Source organism: Microtus ochrogaster, linkage group LG1, assembly GCF_000317375.1.
Source record: "Microtus ochrogaster isolate Prairie Vole_2 linkage group LG1, MicOch1.0, whole genome shotgun sequence".
NCBI lineage: Eukaryota > Metazoa > Chordata > Mammalia > Rodentia > Cricetidae > Microtus > Microtus ochrogaster.
The window spans coordinates 10,825,749-10,842,593 of NC_022027.1; the positions used below are offsets into that span (position 1 = coordinate 10,825,749).

A 16,845-nucleotide genomic window follows, 5' to 3' on the forward strand; every position below is an offset into this window, starting at 1 on the left:
CCGCCCAGCGACCCTCGGCGGCCGGACCTGAGCCCCGCGCGGCTGCAAACTTTGTGCGCGCGGCCCGGCAGGTCGCAGAGTTGCGGTCTGTTGCGGGACCCGGCGGCGGGCGCGGGGACGGGACGGCCCTTCTCTCTGCCCGGTTCCTTGTCCCCGCCGGTGTCGCGAAGCCGCGAGGTGTACGCGAGGGCAGGGTGGGCTACGGGACAAGCAGAACGGGAGGCAGGTCGCTTGTGCCTCCCCCAAAGTTTTCACGGTGCGGGACCAGAGGCGCGCGCTCCGGGCGGCCGCAGGTGGTGGCGCGGTGTGCCCGGGCCAGGTGCGCTGCCCGCGGGCGGCGCTGTAGCGCGGGACGGCCGGGCGGCCCGGAGCTCCGAGCCGAGTCGGAGCCGCGTCGGAGCCGCGGGGGCGGGGAGTGTGGCGAGAAATGGGGAACAATGAGAGTGAGCAACTTGAGGAAGTCATTGTGAAAGAAAGCTGGGAATTGCTCCTCGGCCAACTTAGCAGGGCACTCTAACAAGTGCCTGCGCGGCCGCGCCCGGGCCGGCAACAGCGGCAGCCCGGCGCAGTGCAGCCCATCCCAGGACACTCGGCCCTGGTAGGCGGAGACCGAGTAGGTCCCGCGGGGTACAGGAGCCCCAGATCCCCGGCTGCTCTTCGCGCCCCAGGATCAGTCTTGGCCCCCAAAGCGCGGCATACAAATCCACGTGAGTGTTTTCAAATTAATTTCAGTAGGAAAACTTGGGATAACTGGTGTATTTTTTCTTTCTTTTTTTAATTAGAAGTAGGAAAGAAAGGAAAGTCAGTTGAAATCCATAGTGTCCGAGTTGCTCACGTCTGTTTTTTCCTTTCTGAGGACGGAGAGCTTTAACCAAAGAGACCCTCCGCCTCTCTAGGCTGGGACAAGCAGGTGCGCGACCAGGCCAGCCTGAGCCACTTCTGAGTAGCCTGGAGTCCCATGAAGAGCATGCCCTACTCATGTTTAGGCTTATATGGACAGATCTAGTGAGATCACAGAAAAAAAAAGCATTTCCAAAGTCGTGGGTAAAGACTTTCCTTATTTTGGGTGCGAGGGCTATTTGTTTTCCTGGTAGAATTCAGTCTTCGTTTGCTTTGTGCAAAATGGAAATGATCCGGGTATTGAAACCGTACTTTGCTCATGGCAGTGTGTGATCCCAGGTCATGGAGCTTTGGCAGGGAGACCCTGTTATCAAATAGGCTTGCGATTTATTTGAAATGTGTGGGTTTTTTTTTAATTGCAAAGCACTAGTAATTCCCAAGGAATCTTATAAGCCCTTGATTTCCTTCTAATTTGTAGGCTTCAGGATATGACATCTAGTGACCCAAAGAGGTACCAATTCAAAAGGTCTGAGCCAGAAGCCCTTTCAGTTTTCCATTTTCTCTCGGGTTGGAGCCCATCCAGAGTGAATTTTATCATGCCGTTTGCCCAAGTTACCCACGCGTAATTTCTCCCCCTGCTACAGATAACGTATTTTACCTTTGAGCTGCCTTGTCCTAAACTTCCAGAACCAAAGTGGTGTTAGGGAAATAGCGCTTCACTGGTCCAACATACCTACAAAAGAAAATTTAAGACGTCAAAAATGCATAAAATGTATAGTATTTCTCATAGACACTGAAATGCTTTTAATGATTAGTTCCTTTGGGTTATGAATGGAGAGGGGGTTGAAGTCTGTAAGAAAATCCCAGAGCCTGCGTTAGTTTCTTTGTTTGGCGATATTTGTTCTATGAGATTAATTGAATTCATTCAATTTTTTTCTATGAGATTTTTAAAGTAAAATTTTAAGCATGATTCTTATTATGTTAGTATGTGTCCAAATGGTTTCAGTAACAAATCAGATTATTTGATATGTGACTCCAAATTTAAACAGGGACAAATATCCATGACAAAAGATTCATCTCCTTACATTGGATCAGCACCCTGTAATACACAGAACATGTTGAGGACATAATATGGAGTACATCATGTAAACGACAATGGAGTATTTTATATTTTCATAAAAACATGTATAATTTTATATTTTCCCACAAGCATACATGTTTGTTCCTTTTCTCATAGAAGAAAAAAAAAATGTGCTTCCCAGACTTAAAATTCACTAGAACTGGTGACAACAATGTTTTAAGTCTAATGGTTTTGATTTTTTTGTTCATGGTGATAATTGAAACCTAGAGTTAAGAAATCCAAAGTACATGTTTGTATAATTCATTGGTGTTTTTTAAGTGGAGGGCAAACCCCAAGCCTCCCCCCAAATTTAGGAGCATCGTAGCAATAATATCCCACCGTGGTGGCCTCACAAGCAGACACTGGTTGCTAATAAAGAGTGGAAGAGGGATGTTTGACTCTTTTGAGAAGTTTGTGTACTGGGCCCTAAAGAGAAAGCAAATGGTGGTCGTTCTTGCGCATTTCCATTGTTGAAAAATTAAGATCACAGTGAATTTATTGGCCAAAAGATCCAAAGCCCAGCAGGTCCGTAGGCCCCTTGCGTTTTCTACTTCACTTGAGACTGAGTGTAAGGATGGTGTTTCTTTGGTTTGAGGAAGCATTTTCCTTTATCTGAATTTGCGTGTTTCATCTTTCGTTAATATAACAGCACATTGTTCATGAGAATGTCAGAACTTCTAAAATCCGAGGGGATTAAACACACATGTGTGTGTGTTTAATATAGATCAGGATTATTTATACTAATATATACAGGAAATAAATTACATGTGTTCGTATATACTCCTGCTTGCGCAAGCACACATCACACACATTGTCTGGAGTGACAGAGGCTTGAAGGTGGCAATGAAAAAAGTTTTAATTTTAAATAAAAGCACCTAACATAAATTCCCTTCCTCTTATTATTTTTTTTTTACTTTTTTAAAATATAAAATAAAAATGGTTTCTTTATAATGGCAGATTTGGGCATAGATAATGTTAGTTTTATAATATTAGGTCGTTTTGAGTGCTTGTCAAATTTTGCACATTCAAGCACTGCTACTGCCGTCAGTAAGATTCCTCAAGGCGTGCGTGAGTAGCAGTATGCCCTCTCTGCTATTTGACGTTTCTAAACAATCTCTCTGTAAAATAAGTGGCACTTGTTGTGTTCAGAGGAGAATGACGGAAGCGAATTCACCTCAGAAGGCAAACCAGGAGCCTCCGAGTTCCTTGGGAACCGTTATTGCCTGTTTTTAAGACTGACAAATATTTTTGGGACATTGCGGTTCCTCCTGTTAGCCGAAGCTCCTACTCTGACTAGAAACCTGAGAACAGGATTGTTCTCCTTTGCAGCTCTCTCACGTTGCCTCGTTCCACAGGTTCACTGTCTGAGCATTACATTTCACAGGAAAACACATGAAAAGCAAATGCAACAAGTGATGGCTCCTGAGGATACAGGGGGAGAGACAGAAATCCATTTCACGTCTTGAAAGAGATCTTGGTTCCTGCTCCAAAAAGACACATGTATTGTTTTTTAATCTTAGGTGTTGAGTATCAGAGAAGTAGCATTAAACACACACACCACACACACACACAAATACAGATGATGCGCTATGAAGAAGTGGGGTCTGTTAGAGTCTTGGGTCAGCACTCTAATAAATCCATATGAACAGTACCAGAATTATTTCACCGTGCTGCTGATGCAATGTTCACACTCGTGTTCTTCGTATAAACCTCTGCTTCTTCACATCCCTCTCAATCTAAAAGTAGCACATGCCTTCGTACCTCGGGGTTCTTTGTCTCATTGCTGGAGTATATATGCTCCTGCTCTTAGAATTCCAGTGCCTCCTTTTGGACCGTGTTTGTTTGGGATAGCCTTTAGCTGCTAAGTGATAATGGAACAGTTACTTTTAAGACATGGGTAAGCATTTTTGCATACTGCACTGCTTGTCACAAGTGAACTATACCAGCCAACCAAACATGATTTGCAAAAACTTTCTAAGGGGAGAAATGTATGTCTGCCCTGGTTTGGGGTATCCCACTGGTTCTTCGTGAGAAAGTCCCAAAGGGACACAGCTGCCCTGGGACATAATCTAAAGACAACTGGCAAATTATTTTCTTTGACATTTCCCCATTTTCATGTTTGACTGTAATAAATAAGTGGATGCCAGTGTGTCTTCAACCCACGGTGATAAACTGCTTAAAAAAAAAAATATCGAAAAGCCCAAGTCTCAAGCATGTAGGCCATTGAGCTTCTCCTTCACAGGCCTGGCCCAGCTACTTTTCTCCCATGGCCATGTCTTGCTAGGGGGGAAGTCACAATTCCCGTTGACTAAAGAAAGCAGTCAACCTCCTTTCCACCCTATGTCTGACAAATCAGACATCCGAATGATTTCTGAACTCACTTTGGTTAGGACAGGAAGCATTGGCTCCCTTCCTGTGTGAGCTTCCCTGAGAGAAAACCAGCTTCCCTCCTCCTTTGCATACTTGGCTGCTGGTTCCACCTTTCTCTCAGCCCCAGTGGTGAGTGGAGGCAGCAGTGGGACCTTGGAGGAAGAGGGATCTGAGGCCCAGCCCTGGACCAGGATCCTTCCCGGGTGGCTCTTCAGAGGGCACTCAGACTAAGTCTGGATTTGTGTGGGAGAGAGAGACTGCTCTTATTTGGCCTTGGGGAGGCCCAAGCTTGTTGGTGAGTGTCACATGGGTTTGTTGTCTCGATGTGCTTGCTTGGCTTGACCTAGCCAATGCTCTTTCCATTTTCCGCTGGGATTTTTGGTCAGCAGGCTTCACCGGGAGCCTCCCTGGCACTCCTGCCCAGCTCCCTGTCTTGGGCTGATGGAAAGCATCATTAGACTCCATCTGTGGGTTCGCTCTCAAGTTCGCCCCATGCTCCACCTCCTGACAGCTTGTGGCATGGGGCCACGGCTTAACGAATTGCCTAAAGTGGGCCCTAATTAGAGCAAAAGAGCTTCTCCGTATTTTCTCAACCGAGTGTGCAGTGAGATGCTTTTCTTCAGAAAGCAGCTCACCGCTGCAGCAAATCTGACACTTGCCGCCATTTTCAAAATAAAAGTTTCAGATGGATGGCTGAAGAGCTAGGGGTAAAGGACTCCCGAGTCTGAAGAGAAGCCTGTCCCTGTCCCAATCCAGTCTGATTTCCTTTCTGTCCCACACACTCTTCCCCTTCTCATTGTTTCCTTTTATTTTTCTCTAGTATGTGGTACTTTGACTAAACTATTGAAACAGTTACCAAAGAGTGTTCTTCAAAGTCTTTCTATGCATCAGGTAGATTTGTGTGTCTGTGTGTGTGTGTTGCGTTTTTTTTAGATTCTACACTGATTCTACACTTTGTGACATTTTTCTGTGATGCTTAAACTGTTGGAAAAGGAACTGTGTGGTTTAGAATGACCTTTTGCCAAAGCTAGGCACTCTGCGAGTACCAACTACGCAAGTTTTGATCATTTTCTGTCGATCGTTTTTCGCTGGTAAATTTGGAGCAAGTTGAATCCCATAAGACAGTTCCTTCAACCTAATGGGAAAAAAATGTTTAATTTAGCAACTTTAAGAGACATGAAAGTGAGGAGCTGACCTTTTATAAGCTTACCTGTGGCACTCTGCAATGTGTCCCATTGCTTTTAATGGAAAGGAGAGGAAGCCATCGACCCCCTAGTGTGAGCCCCACTTTCAGTCTGAAAAAAAAAGTGACCTTTTCTCCCTTGTGTGTGAGGAGTTTTGTGTAGAGTAGAAATTAAAGTGATATTCAGAGAGACCTGTTGTAAACACAGGTAAATTGTGTATCCTACTTCATCAAGTGAAAACCAGCTGCTGAGTATCAGCTCCTTCCTTCCTTCATTTATTTATTTATTTATTTTTATTTTATTTTTGGTTTTTCAAGTCAGGGTTTCTGTATCTCCAGTCCTTAAAGCAAAGGTTGTCTGTTACTTTTTAAACCATGATTTGGAAAGTTCTGGCTCTTTTCCACCACGAGGTTGTTCTATATGTGTGACTGAATTTGAAGGATTTTTGCTTTTCACTTTTACTAAAAGCATATGGAATTTTTGTCAAAATAATGAACTTTAAAGAACAAAAAAAGATGTAGAATGTTGAAAACTCCTTGATGCTGTCTGTTGGAAGACTGCAGAACAGTCCAAGCCGGCATCAAAACCAAGCTTCCCTATGTTTGGCTTTCAAAGGGTAAGGGCTTTTCCTGCCCAATTATAAATAGACTCGCCGATTTTTGTAACCGAACAAATGAGGAAGCTGTAAGGTTCCATGAGATTCAGCTGATGACCCTCCTGAGTTTGCATGAGGACCTTGTAGGCAGAAGGTGAAAGATTATAATATCCGTCCAAATAACCTGGGTTGGGTGAACACATGTTGCACTTGGTCTTATTCATGATGTGTGATGTTGATGTGAATGTCTTGAGAATGCTCCCTGGTCTGGGCCAGGGGACACTGCTACTGAGCCGTCCCATAGAATGAAGTAAAACGTGTAGACATTCCTTAGGATCTCACTCGGAAGCCATTGCAGATAGTCAAGTGTTATTTTTTTCTGTCATTCGGTTTATTGCCTGTAGTCATTAATAGATAACTGGTTTTCTCTCTATTGACACAACAAGTGTCTTACTTACCCCACCAGAAGTTGAGTGAGAAAAGTAACTTTCCAAAGTACTAAACCCTTAAAAGACCATAATGTGATTTAGGGAACTCAATTTTTGAATGTAAGTTACAATATTGTGAACATAGCTTCGAAATGAGAAAATATTATAGATTAATATTTTAATAGTTTTCATGAAAAAGTTCCTTCACTTTGTGATGACAGTTGATGATTTTTGAAGTCGCTGTCAATAAAACACCAGTTCCAGTACTTTAGGGGAAATGGCCTCAGAGTCCATGTGGCCTACCCGAACTGGGTGATAGCGAGCAGGACAACCATATTTGTCCTCCTCTGTGGAGCAAAGACTAGATGCTCCTTATTATGTCTGGGGTGTGCCAAAATGGCCTTTTGTGTTTCAGAGAATAAGAGACCACGATGAGTTAGTTCAGTGCTGGCCCTGAGCTGGCACATCAACAGTGTCCCATTTTGTGGAAATGAAAAGTAAAATGGAAAGCAGTGTGTGCTGGTATCTAGGAAGTGCATTTCAATGTCATCCGTGAGCAAATCAAGTCTGAGTGCTTGCTCGGCTACGTTTGCTAAGTCTATGTGGAAGTATTCCCGAGCAATGGGATGCTCCTATGAAGATCTGCAGGGTTTAACCTTTTTAGGCCTAAATAAAATGAAACCAAATAAACTGGCCTAGCACTGTAGGCAACCACCATCAGAGGTGTGCCTTTCTTAATGCTATGGATACGTAAGCGTTTTTTTTTTTTTTTCTCCAGCAGATACAGTTTAAGGTTGGATATTCAAGTGTCCACTTGAGAAGATTTGCTTATACTATAGTCATGGTGAGAAATACTGTATTTGTTGTGACACCACATCCCCTTACCACATAAGAAAATAATAATGGCCTAAGCTTGTACTTACCTCTATTAAAATAAACAGATAGGAACTCGGGAGAACAGGGCCCTGCTGTGTCTTCAGAACAATTACAAAGTATCAGCGCTTTGGGAATTATCTCTGTGAATCAGTCTCCTGAAGCCGTTGCTGTGTTTTAAAGATAGAAATCTCATTTGTGCTACAGCTCCCTTCTCTCACTCTTCTCCTGGCCGTGCATAATTGTCTTCCACACTGAGAGAGCAGAAGACAATGTTTCTAAACTCATTCTCCTTTCCCTTAAGTGATGAAGTGTGAAAAGCCATTTGTATTTGTACGAGGAAGCTACTTAAGAAGTGGTCAGTATTGATGGTCCAAATCAGGAGGCACGTTAATGGTCTCTGCATGTCTCTCCTCAGTGGCTGTGAGTAGGTGGCCCATGTGCAGGGTAGACAGGAAACCCAGCTTTGCTGTGTGAGCATGGCTTCCCTGATGGCGGAGAGAGCAAAGGGAAGAATGACGGCCATGCCAGGACACTTAGGGGCCCCTTGTCTCCAATTCCAGTGTCTGCATTTTTAAAATCGTCTTTCTTGTGTACGATCTACCATCTCTTCTCTTTCTTCCTCTGGCCTGGGGGGAGGGCTCACCCCATTGCCCAGGCTAGCCTGAAACTCATAAACTCATAAGTTGCCTGGGCTGCTTTCAAACTCATGTGTCCCTTTGAAAGTCTTGTGATTACAAGTGTTAGCCTCCATGCCTGGGTCCACCATTTTCTATTTCACATCACGGAGCAGGTGCTCAATTACAGCTTTTTACTAGGAAGCATTTTTTATTTTATCTCCTCTCTCTCTCTCTCAGGTGTGTGTGTGTGTGTGTGTGTGTGTGTGTGTGTGTGTGTGTGTGTTTGCGTGTGTCTACGCACGTGTGTGTGAAGGTCGGAAGTCAAAATGGAGACTCTCCCTCAGTCTCTCCCCCATGGTTCCAGGCCAGAGTCTGTCCCTGACTGGCACCATTGGTTGGCTGTCTAGACTCACGGACCCTTTGTCCCCACCTCCCAGCACTGGAATTACAGTTGCCAGGCAAGGCTTTCTCCCTGGGTTTTTGGGATTAAACTCAGGTCCTGACTGAGGCATCCCCTTGGCCCCTTGCTGTATTCATGACCGACTTCCTCATTTCCCTTTGACCCTTCTCCTTTTGCATATCAGTTCCTGCCCACAGAGGGAAAAATGTGAAGCCAGGGCTCCACATCTGAGTGATTTGCCCTGGAGAAGAAGGTTCACAGAGCAGACTATGGGAGCTTCTGCAGCTTAGCTGGATGTCGGGGGGGAGGGGCGTGGTGAACGCTAAATTGGATTCCTATGCTCCTGTTTAAATCTTGTTTTTCATTGTTATTTGCACCAGCGAAGCCCTGGGAAATAATCATGAAACTGTGTAGATTGGCAGCTAATTTTTGGTAAAATGAAAAGAATCAGAGATGAAATAGGAGTGCTCAGAAGTTTTTATGTTTCCCAACCTGCTTTGTCAGACTGTTCCGCAAACCTAGAAGGTCTGTGACTAGATACAAAGATTTGCATATTGCTGGCCTTTCTGGTGGAGCATTCCTTTTGAAAAACACAGCGTAATTCATGGCACGCTATGATAGATTTGCAAAAAATGTAAAATCTTCAGTGTACAGGTGAAAAGACATGTATCTCGCAAAATAATGTGTTTTATTACAGAGGTCTGTAACCTAGACATGTTTAATAGATTATGGTTTTAGACCCACCCCATTTCCCCCTACACACGCACACACACACACACACACACAAACACACACACACACACACACACAAGAGAGAGAGAGACACTTAACTACCTTCAGAGCAAGTACTGTCCAGTATTTAAGCAGCTTCACCCCTAAGAAAGAAACACACTGGGCACATGTGTGTAGCTACATAGCCAGAATTTAATTATGCTGCAGAAGTTCTGTTGTGAAAACGATGTCTTGGTTTCAGGCTGTTGCTGAGAGCAAGTTTATTTTCTGGCCAAACATAAGGGGCGCCTTTCCTTGTCGGTCAGACATTGGGATATTGTCCCCTCTGCATCTTGTGTACAGTTCCTAGAGCAGGAATAGCAGAGGTACATACTGTCCCCAGATGACTATGATTTCAGAGCTCAGCTCTGCTGTTGGTTGGATATAGCCTTGGGCTGGCTGCTCCTATTTTGTGACGCTGCTCTGGGCCTCGGTCTTCTCCTCTGTAAAATGGAGATGATAGAACAGGTCTCCCTGACAAATAGGCATTGTCAGGGAGATGCTCACTGCATACTAGGATCTGAGCCAGGCTGCCCAGTAAAAGGCAAGGCAAGGCAAGGCAGGGTCTCACCGTGTCAGGAAACATAACGGTGTCCCTCTCAAACACCTCACATATACTGATCTGCCTAAAAGGTACCTGTGCTCTTCCATTTCTGGCTATAGACCAGGTCCTCATGGGTCCTTGTGGAGTATCATTGTACAGGGAGATCGCAAGGCCGTTTCAAGACAGGGAAGGGCATTTATCTTGAAAACAAATACAAAAGTTAGTGTATGGTGTTTTTGAATCCCAGGGGGCAGGTTTCAGAGCTTGTGGAAGTACAGTGGAAGCTGATTTCCCCCGACCGACCATCCCTCCTGCCTGCAGCAGGCTTTCCGTGCCATGTGCTTAGCAGTTCTCTGGTAGCCATAATAATGTTAAACTAACTTGAAAAGACAAACGTTTGTGGTTTCCGGCTGGCATCTCCTTTTCCATTTTGATTTAATAAATCTAGGCTTGCTCAGCTTGAGAAAATTCTGAAGAAGACAGTGGGCTATGACATGGAGCCCCACTGGGAGAGGTGCTTGCTGCACCCCTTGGGGACTTGTGTGCTCCTGGGCTCTAGTGAGCCCTCCTCTGGGCCTTGCAAGTTAGGACCAGGCCAGCAGTAAGGAACTCCTGGCCAGCCTGCTTACCTGGAGGCAGCAACTGCCCAGGGCTGTTGGATGCTTTTCTTCAGGAGCCAGCCAGGTTCCAGCCTGGTGGCAGTGGCCTCTGTGTGGCAAGAGGAAAGAAAGGCTCCTGGTTTCCCAGGGAGTCTCCCATGGGCTGCAGAAGCTTTGAGTTTGTGCTTTCTGGCTGATCCCCAGTGCAATGGGGTCCTTCCTTGGCGGTCTGAAACCTGTGACGTATTCTCCTGTCTTCCATACCTCTTCCCTAACATCAGTGACATGTTGACTCCTTCTGTCTGAATCAGGGAAATGAAACCTGTTTGTCCCTGTTTAATCAGAGAAAAGAGAGAGAGAGAGAGAGAGAGAGAGAGAGAGAGGAAGGGAGAGGGAGACACAGAAACAGAGACAGGAGGAGAGTTGACTGAGGAAGACAGGAAATGCAGAGGTCTGGAGAGATGGTGGGTTATAAGGGAAGCTTCACTGCTCACTGTCCTAAAGGGCCAGCCTTGGGCAGCCTCTGTCACGCTGGCCTGCACTTATCTCTGCATCTATTTCCCCTTGTGCAAGATTCAGAACTGCTTGCTCCAGAGAAACAATAAAAGCATTCATGTTTAGAAGAACTGCACAGGTGAGAGCTCATTTTATTGATACGGTGGTATGTTCTCCATTGGGTTGGCTCTTACCTGAGACTGCTTGCCTTTCCCGTGCAGAGTGGACCATCGCAGCAGGTTTCTGTGACACGCTTGTTCCTTCTGACACCCCTGCCCAGCCCCGAAGATGCTAACTTCCCAGATGGGTCAGGGTTGAGGAAAACATGCCATTAGTTTGCTTGGTGGTTAATGCTTTTTAGTGAACGAAAGCTTTTTTATTTTATTTTTTATCTGAGAGTATAACATGACTGAGCTTGAATTCTCATTTTTGAAGTTTTTAAGTGGATTCTTTTCTTCATGTGTGCACATTCATGTGGAGGTCAGAGGACAGCTGTGAAGTCGGTTCTCTTCTTCCAGTGCGTGGCTCCTAGGAATAGAGCTGGGGGGGGGGGCTAGGTGTGGCAGCATCACCTTTGTCCGCTGAGACATCTCTCCGGCCCTTTAAATCCCACTTCTACATGGGAGAAGAGGTGCTAAGTAGGTATTTATTTTGTAAGCGGCCCCTGGTGGTCAGCATAGGACCCAGGAATGGGTTAGGGTCCTTCAGGACCCTTCCAGATACCTTTGTAAGTTTTCCCTTGAAAGAAATCAAATGTATTTCCCTCTCACTCTGCCCTTAATGGATTACTTTTTTAGTCTTTCCCCCAAAAAATGGTGCAGATTTTTAGTTTTGGGAAGTTTGAGGGGCTTGAGAAGTCACTCCAGCAATGACAGACAAGTCAGGCTGAGAATCCATAGGACACAGTGTAGGCACACTCAGGCCCTTAGTTTGTTGTTAAGTATCTGAAAACATTATTAATGGTTGAACTTTACACCAAGTAAGGGACCCCGTTGGCGACTGTACTAGTCACAAGTCCAGAGAGGGTGAGGTAGACTGTGTCATGAGGGTCCATGTGTCCTGGCTGGAAGCGGGACTGTCATCAGGCGACCCAGCCAAGCAACCAAGGGCAGAGGCGAGCTGCTGGCATCCTGTCATGTACCATGATGGCCACACTGCCCGTAGGATCTTGCTCCAAGTAACTTCCCTGTGTGCCTGTTCCATAAGAGCTGCTTGCTGTGTCTATAAGATACTGTTGAGGGGAGGGCAGGTACTCACAGCCTGATGAAACGTTTGTTTTCCTTGGAGTAGGAAGGAACTTGGGTATATTATACTGGGCTATGATCTAGTCAATCAGGCCTTTAATATCCATTAACATATAATGGTGGTACTATGTAGTAGTTAAATAAAAATACTTCTGAAATGCATTTAGTGTCTTATTTTATGAAAGGCATAGGAAACACACAGGAACAAGAGCTGAAAGTTAAAAATATTATGAGTCCTAAGTGGTAGAACTTACATGAGTTTCTTCCCACCCACCCCCAAAAAAAGGAAGAAAGAAAGAAAAAAAAAACCTCATGAAAACTCATTCATGTCACAAGAAGTTCAAAGTTCACACTACAGACATTTTGTGTTGAAGTCATTGAGTTCTGCTTTACCTGCCAACACTGGGGCATCCCAGAACTTTTGATGAGCTTCATAAACCAGTTCATCTGTGGCCAGCAAGCCACAGAAATAAGGTCTCAGCTCTCACAAGTGCAGCTCAGCCCACCACACAGGCCTCTCCTCTGAGTCCTTTATCGTTGTTCAGAAGAATTGAGTCCTTTTTACCCAGAAAGGTGTGGGACTCTGGGCACAGAACTTCTGGCTGCTCTTATACTGGTTGGTGATTGCCTCTAGGGATGGCTTGTTTCCTTTCGGTGGCTGCTGAACCTTCACTGGGGGTCTGAAGCACATGTGTACTACGGGGTTTTTGTCTCCCTGTAGTCCTGGCTGCTCTCTGAGACCTGGTGAGACCAGTGAAATGCCTTTCAGAAACAGATGAAACCCTTCTCTGCACAGAAGCCTTCCTTAGAGCTGACCATATTCTTGAAAAAATATATGTGTTCTATCCATGTATATCACAAAATGTAAAAAGAGACATCAAGTTTTACATTGATGGATAGATATAACATCACATAAAATACATGTTAGCAATATATGGCATCGGTATACATATAGATAATATATACAACACATGAATATATGCATATGCTGTGTATATCCAAACCCTGCCTTCCATATGATTCTGTGTTATATAGAGCTATTTACATATGCGCTACTGGTTTGGAAACCCACATGGTTTCCAAACGATTGGCATACCCCATCAGTTTTCTGGTCTCTGATGAAAGCAGGCCTCAGCTCATATCCACCGTGCTGAAGCAGAGAAATTGTGATCCCCGGGTAAAAACAAAGGCACTGGGCTTAGACTCTCAAGCAGATAGCCTGAGAGCATGGTGAGAGACTCAATGAAGCCACCACAGAATTCTGCTGGGCATGGATTTCTTATCGAGCTACTAGATGTTGTGAACTAAGAATGTAACATCTAAGGGCACCTAAATGCTCTGAGGTGTGGCCTCCGAGCCAAGTCCCGCCGCCGTTTCTCTCCCTTCTGTCTCTGGGTCCCTCTCTGGTGTCTGTGGTCGTTTGTACTATAGTCCTGGATCATTTGCCATGGCTGCTACAGGACAGCCTCTTCCTATGGGTGTTTTCAGTTCAAACCAAGATGAGGAGCCAGCCGCAGGCCTGCAAAACAGGAGGCTTGGGCCCTCTCCTGGCTAGTTCTGTCACTTCTCCCTGTGGGAGAGAGTGCTGGTGGGATCTGAAGCTGGAGCAGAGGAGTGTGTCTGGGGGGGTGGGGGACAAGGACAGAGCGCGTGTTGCCCATCTGCCAGGCTGGAGGTGTATTCATTATTGATGGAGGTAGTGCGTTGCTGTTCAGATATGCAGCCTGCCTGGGTAAATGAGACATTCTTCAGCAAATTGCTTCGTTTTTTGATTGCTGATTGTACGCGTGTCACCAAGCTGACTCAAGGTTCATCGATGCATGCTCAGTAAATTAGAAAGAACATAACTATGGATCAGCCAAGAGAATGAATTCTGTGCCTACAATGACCCAGGGCCATTTAATTTTCTGCTTAATTTTGTTGCAGTCAGTTTGCATTTTGGGTTATTATGCAGTAGGAAATTAACAATAAATAACAAATTTGGTCCTCCTGTGCTTGTAATGATATTTTTATAAATCTTTGTAATGCTGTTTTTTAAAGGATCAAGGTCTGTGCTAGGCTGATACTCCAGCAAGTATGTGAAGAGGAAAAAATGCATTCTTCTTGCTAGATAGTGTTGTTGTTAAATAGCACAATCTCTCTCTCTGTCTCTCTCTCTCTCTCTCTCTCTCTCTCTCTCTGTCTCTCTCTCTCTCTCATTTGCTTTAAACTAAATCCATTCCTCTCTTTTCTTTCACAGATAATCTGAACGCAATGGATGCTGACGAGGGTCAAGACATGTCCCAAGTTTCAGGTGAGACCTTGGGTGATAGACCTGTGTCCAGAACCTGTGCTGGCTGTGCCTGGGGGAGCCAGCAAGACTGTAGTAAAGGAAAATGCCCAGATGGGATGGGTGTTAGTGTTTACTTCAACTTTCGAAGCATCCCTGTTTGAGAGCCTGAGCATAAAAGCCTCCCAAGTGAAATGAGTTATGGTGTCAACTCTGATAGCAACTCGGAAAGGATTAAATAAATACTGTGCTTTGAAGAAAATTATGATGGATTCATCTATCAAACAGCTAAAATGCATGCCAAAATGTGGCATGTAAGAGGTAAAAGATGGGAGAGGAAGAATAGGAGACAGAAGCTTGCAAAGAAAGCGCACCTACCAACTGGGCCCAGTTCAGGGTTTGAGGACTTACCAAGGGAGGAAGGCAAAAACATAGCTGCTGAGGTCTTCTCCTCTTACAAGACCTGGAAAATGGAAAGCTATGGCTGGGAGAAAGTCAAGTCAGGCCCCAGGCTGTCCAGTGGGGTAGCACTGAGCATGTGCCATGCAGCAGATCCTGCTCTGTTCCTGTATGATGAGCAGATGAAGTCCATTCCTGCCTGGCCCTGGATCAGCACACTACCTGGAAGCAGGCTTCCTGGACTTGGAGGTCTGGTTGATATTTCTGTTTCAGAGCCTCCAGGCAATTCCCCAGTCCTAGAAGCCTGGCCTCTATGTGTCACTGATCAGCCTGCCATCTGTGCCTTGGCCCAGCTACCCCCCACCTCAGGTTTTGAGGAAGTCTTTATTTCTAAGTTTGCCAATTGGTCCAGGTGGGTGCTTCTAGGGGACCTGCCCTGAATGTATGGTGTTGCATTGCTCTCCAGAGAACCTGCATGCCCTGAGTCCCGCCCCTTACTGAAGCACACTGTGGCGCTGTTATTAGTACTTAAAAACCATGGTATGTCCACAGACCTGTACCCTTAACACTTAAAATAGAGGAGGATATGAATGTGCAAGTATGGAAAGAAATCTGAAATGTATATGAAAGTGGAGAAGATGCAAAGTATGATTCCATGTGGAAGAAGAAAATGAGTTCCACACACGTGTGTACACATACATTCTACATGCTTGTGTGAACAGTTACAGTGGTTCTGGAGTGTACATCTTAACCTGGACTTTCCCCCCAGAAGCTGTGGGTTAAAAGAAAGATTGGCGTGTGTGGAGAGGAAGAAGACATTGCTTTTATCTTGTACTTTTCAGAGTTATTTGGCTTTATTTTCTTTTATGCTTTTTAAGCAAAGTGGTTAAATGAAAAAGAAATGCTGTTTAGTTTATTGCAACTTTGTATTTAGCTTCCCTATCCACCCCTCAAAGCCCAGGAAAACTGTGTGTGCCAAACATAATTAGGGAAGAAGCATGGGTTCTACTGATGGAAGACCTCACCCACTGGGCTCACCCATTACAGCCGGATTGCCTCGAATGTCACAAAAACAGGGATGTTGAGAAACTTTAAGGGCAAGAAGAACCCTTTTGTTGGTTCTCTTCTTCTGCTTTTCTTTATGTCTTTGACCTCAGATGACTTTTACAAAATGCACTCAGCGGGAGTGAGACCTCTTGGTCCACATGGCACCTACATTCTGATGTCCTGATGTCCAAACAATAAGCTAGAGATTAAATCAACCCAAATGTCCATCGGTGGATAAAGTGGGGTGTGTGTATACAGTGGAGTACCATTTAGTTATAAAGGTTGGGATCCTGTCATCTAAGACAACATGAATAGATGGAAATGGCATTCAGTTAAGTGAAAGCGTCCAGGAACTAGAAATCAATGGCATGCACACTGTGCGTGAGTGTGCTTGTATATACGCACACAGAGAAAGTGTAATTTTAAAAAAAAATCAGTAAGGTAAGACCATAAGCTGCTTCCTAAAAGGTGAGCAAAGAACAAAGTGAAGAGAAGAAAAAAACATTGCAGACAGAAAACCCCCAATATTGTCAGTGTTTCACAGAACATGTGGCGAATTATTGAGGTAACATGCTCACAGCGTGTTTGTAATTAACAACAACAACAAAAAGAATACACTGCAGAGGAACCAGATTACCTCACCTAAGCCGCCACCTTTTGTATGGTCTTTAGCCCCTGTTATAGTTACCTTTTAAACTTATTTCCATGATTTATCCCATAAAAGACATGCCATTGTTTCCTCAAAGCTGTCCAATGAGTAAGCAGTGTGTTTATGTTTATTGGGGACAAACTGTGTCATATTTGAACATTTCTCTTTAAAAAGAAGTTGAAAGAGAGTGATTTCTGCCAGAAGCTGGGGGGTAAGGGGCATAGCATAGGCAGAGAGAGGTGGGTCAGTGGATACGAAGCATGGTTAGCTAGGAGAAAGAAACGCAAGTGTGCTCTTGCACAGTATGGTGGCTGCTGTTGACAACAATGTAGATACCTACAGGACAGAATTTGAATTTGCTCACTCTAATGGAGAGTCTGGCATTGTGGGATGTGCCA

The 16,845-nt window shown here is 44.8% G+C and overlaps 1 protein-coding gene across 1 annotated transcript in view; it reads left to right on the top strand.

Annotated features, from left to right (window-relative positions):
- Positions 1–622: 622 nt before the first annotated feature.
- Positions 623–16,845, top strand: part of Ikzf1 (IKAROS family zinc finger 1) — a 90,247-nt gene continuing 74,024 nt past the window's right edge. Inside the window, exons 1-2 of the mRNA XM_005359204.3 lie at positions 623–707; positions 14,323–14,376. Coding sequence (XP_005359261.1) covers positions 14,337–14,376 — 40 coding nt within the window. The 5' untranslated portion in view covers positions 623–707; positions 14,323–14,336. The remainder of the gene's footprint in view (positions 708–14,322; positions 14,377–16,845) is intronic.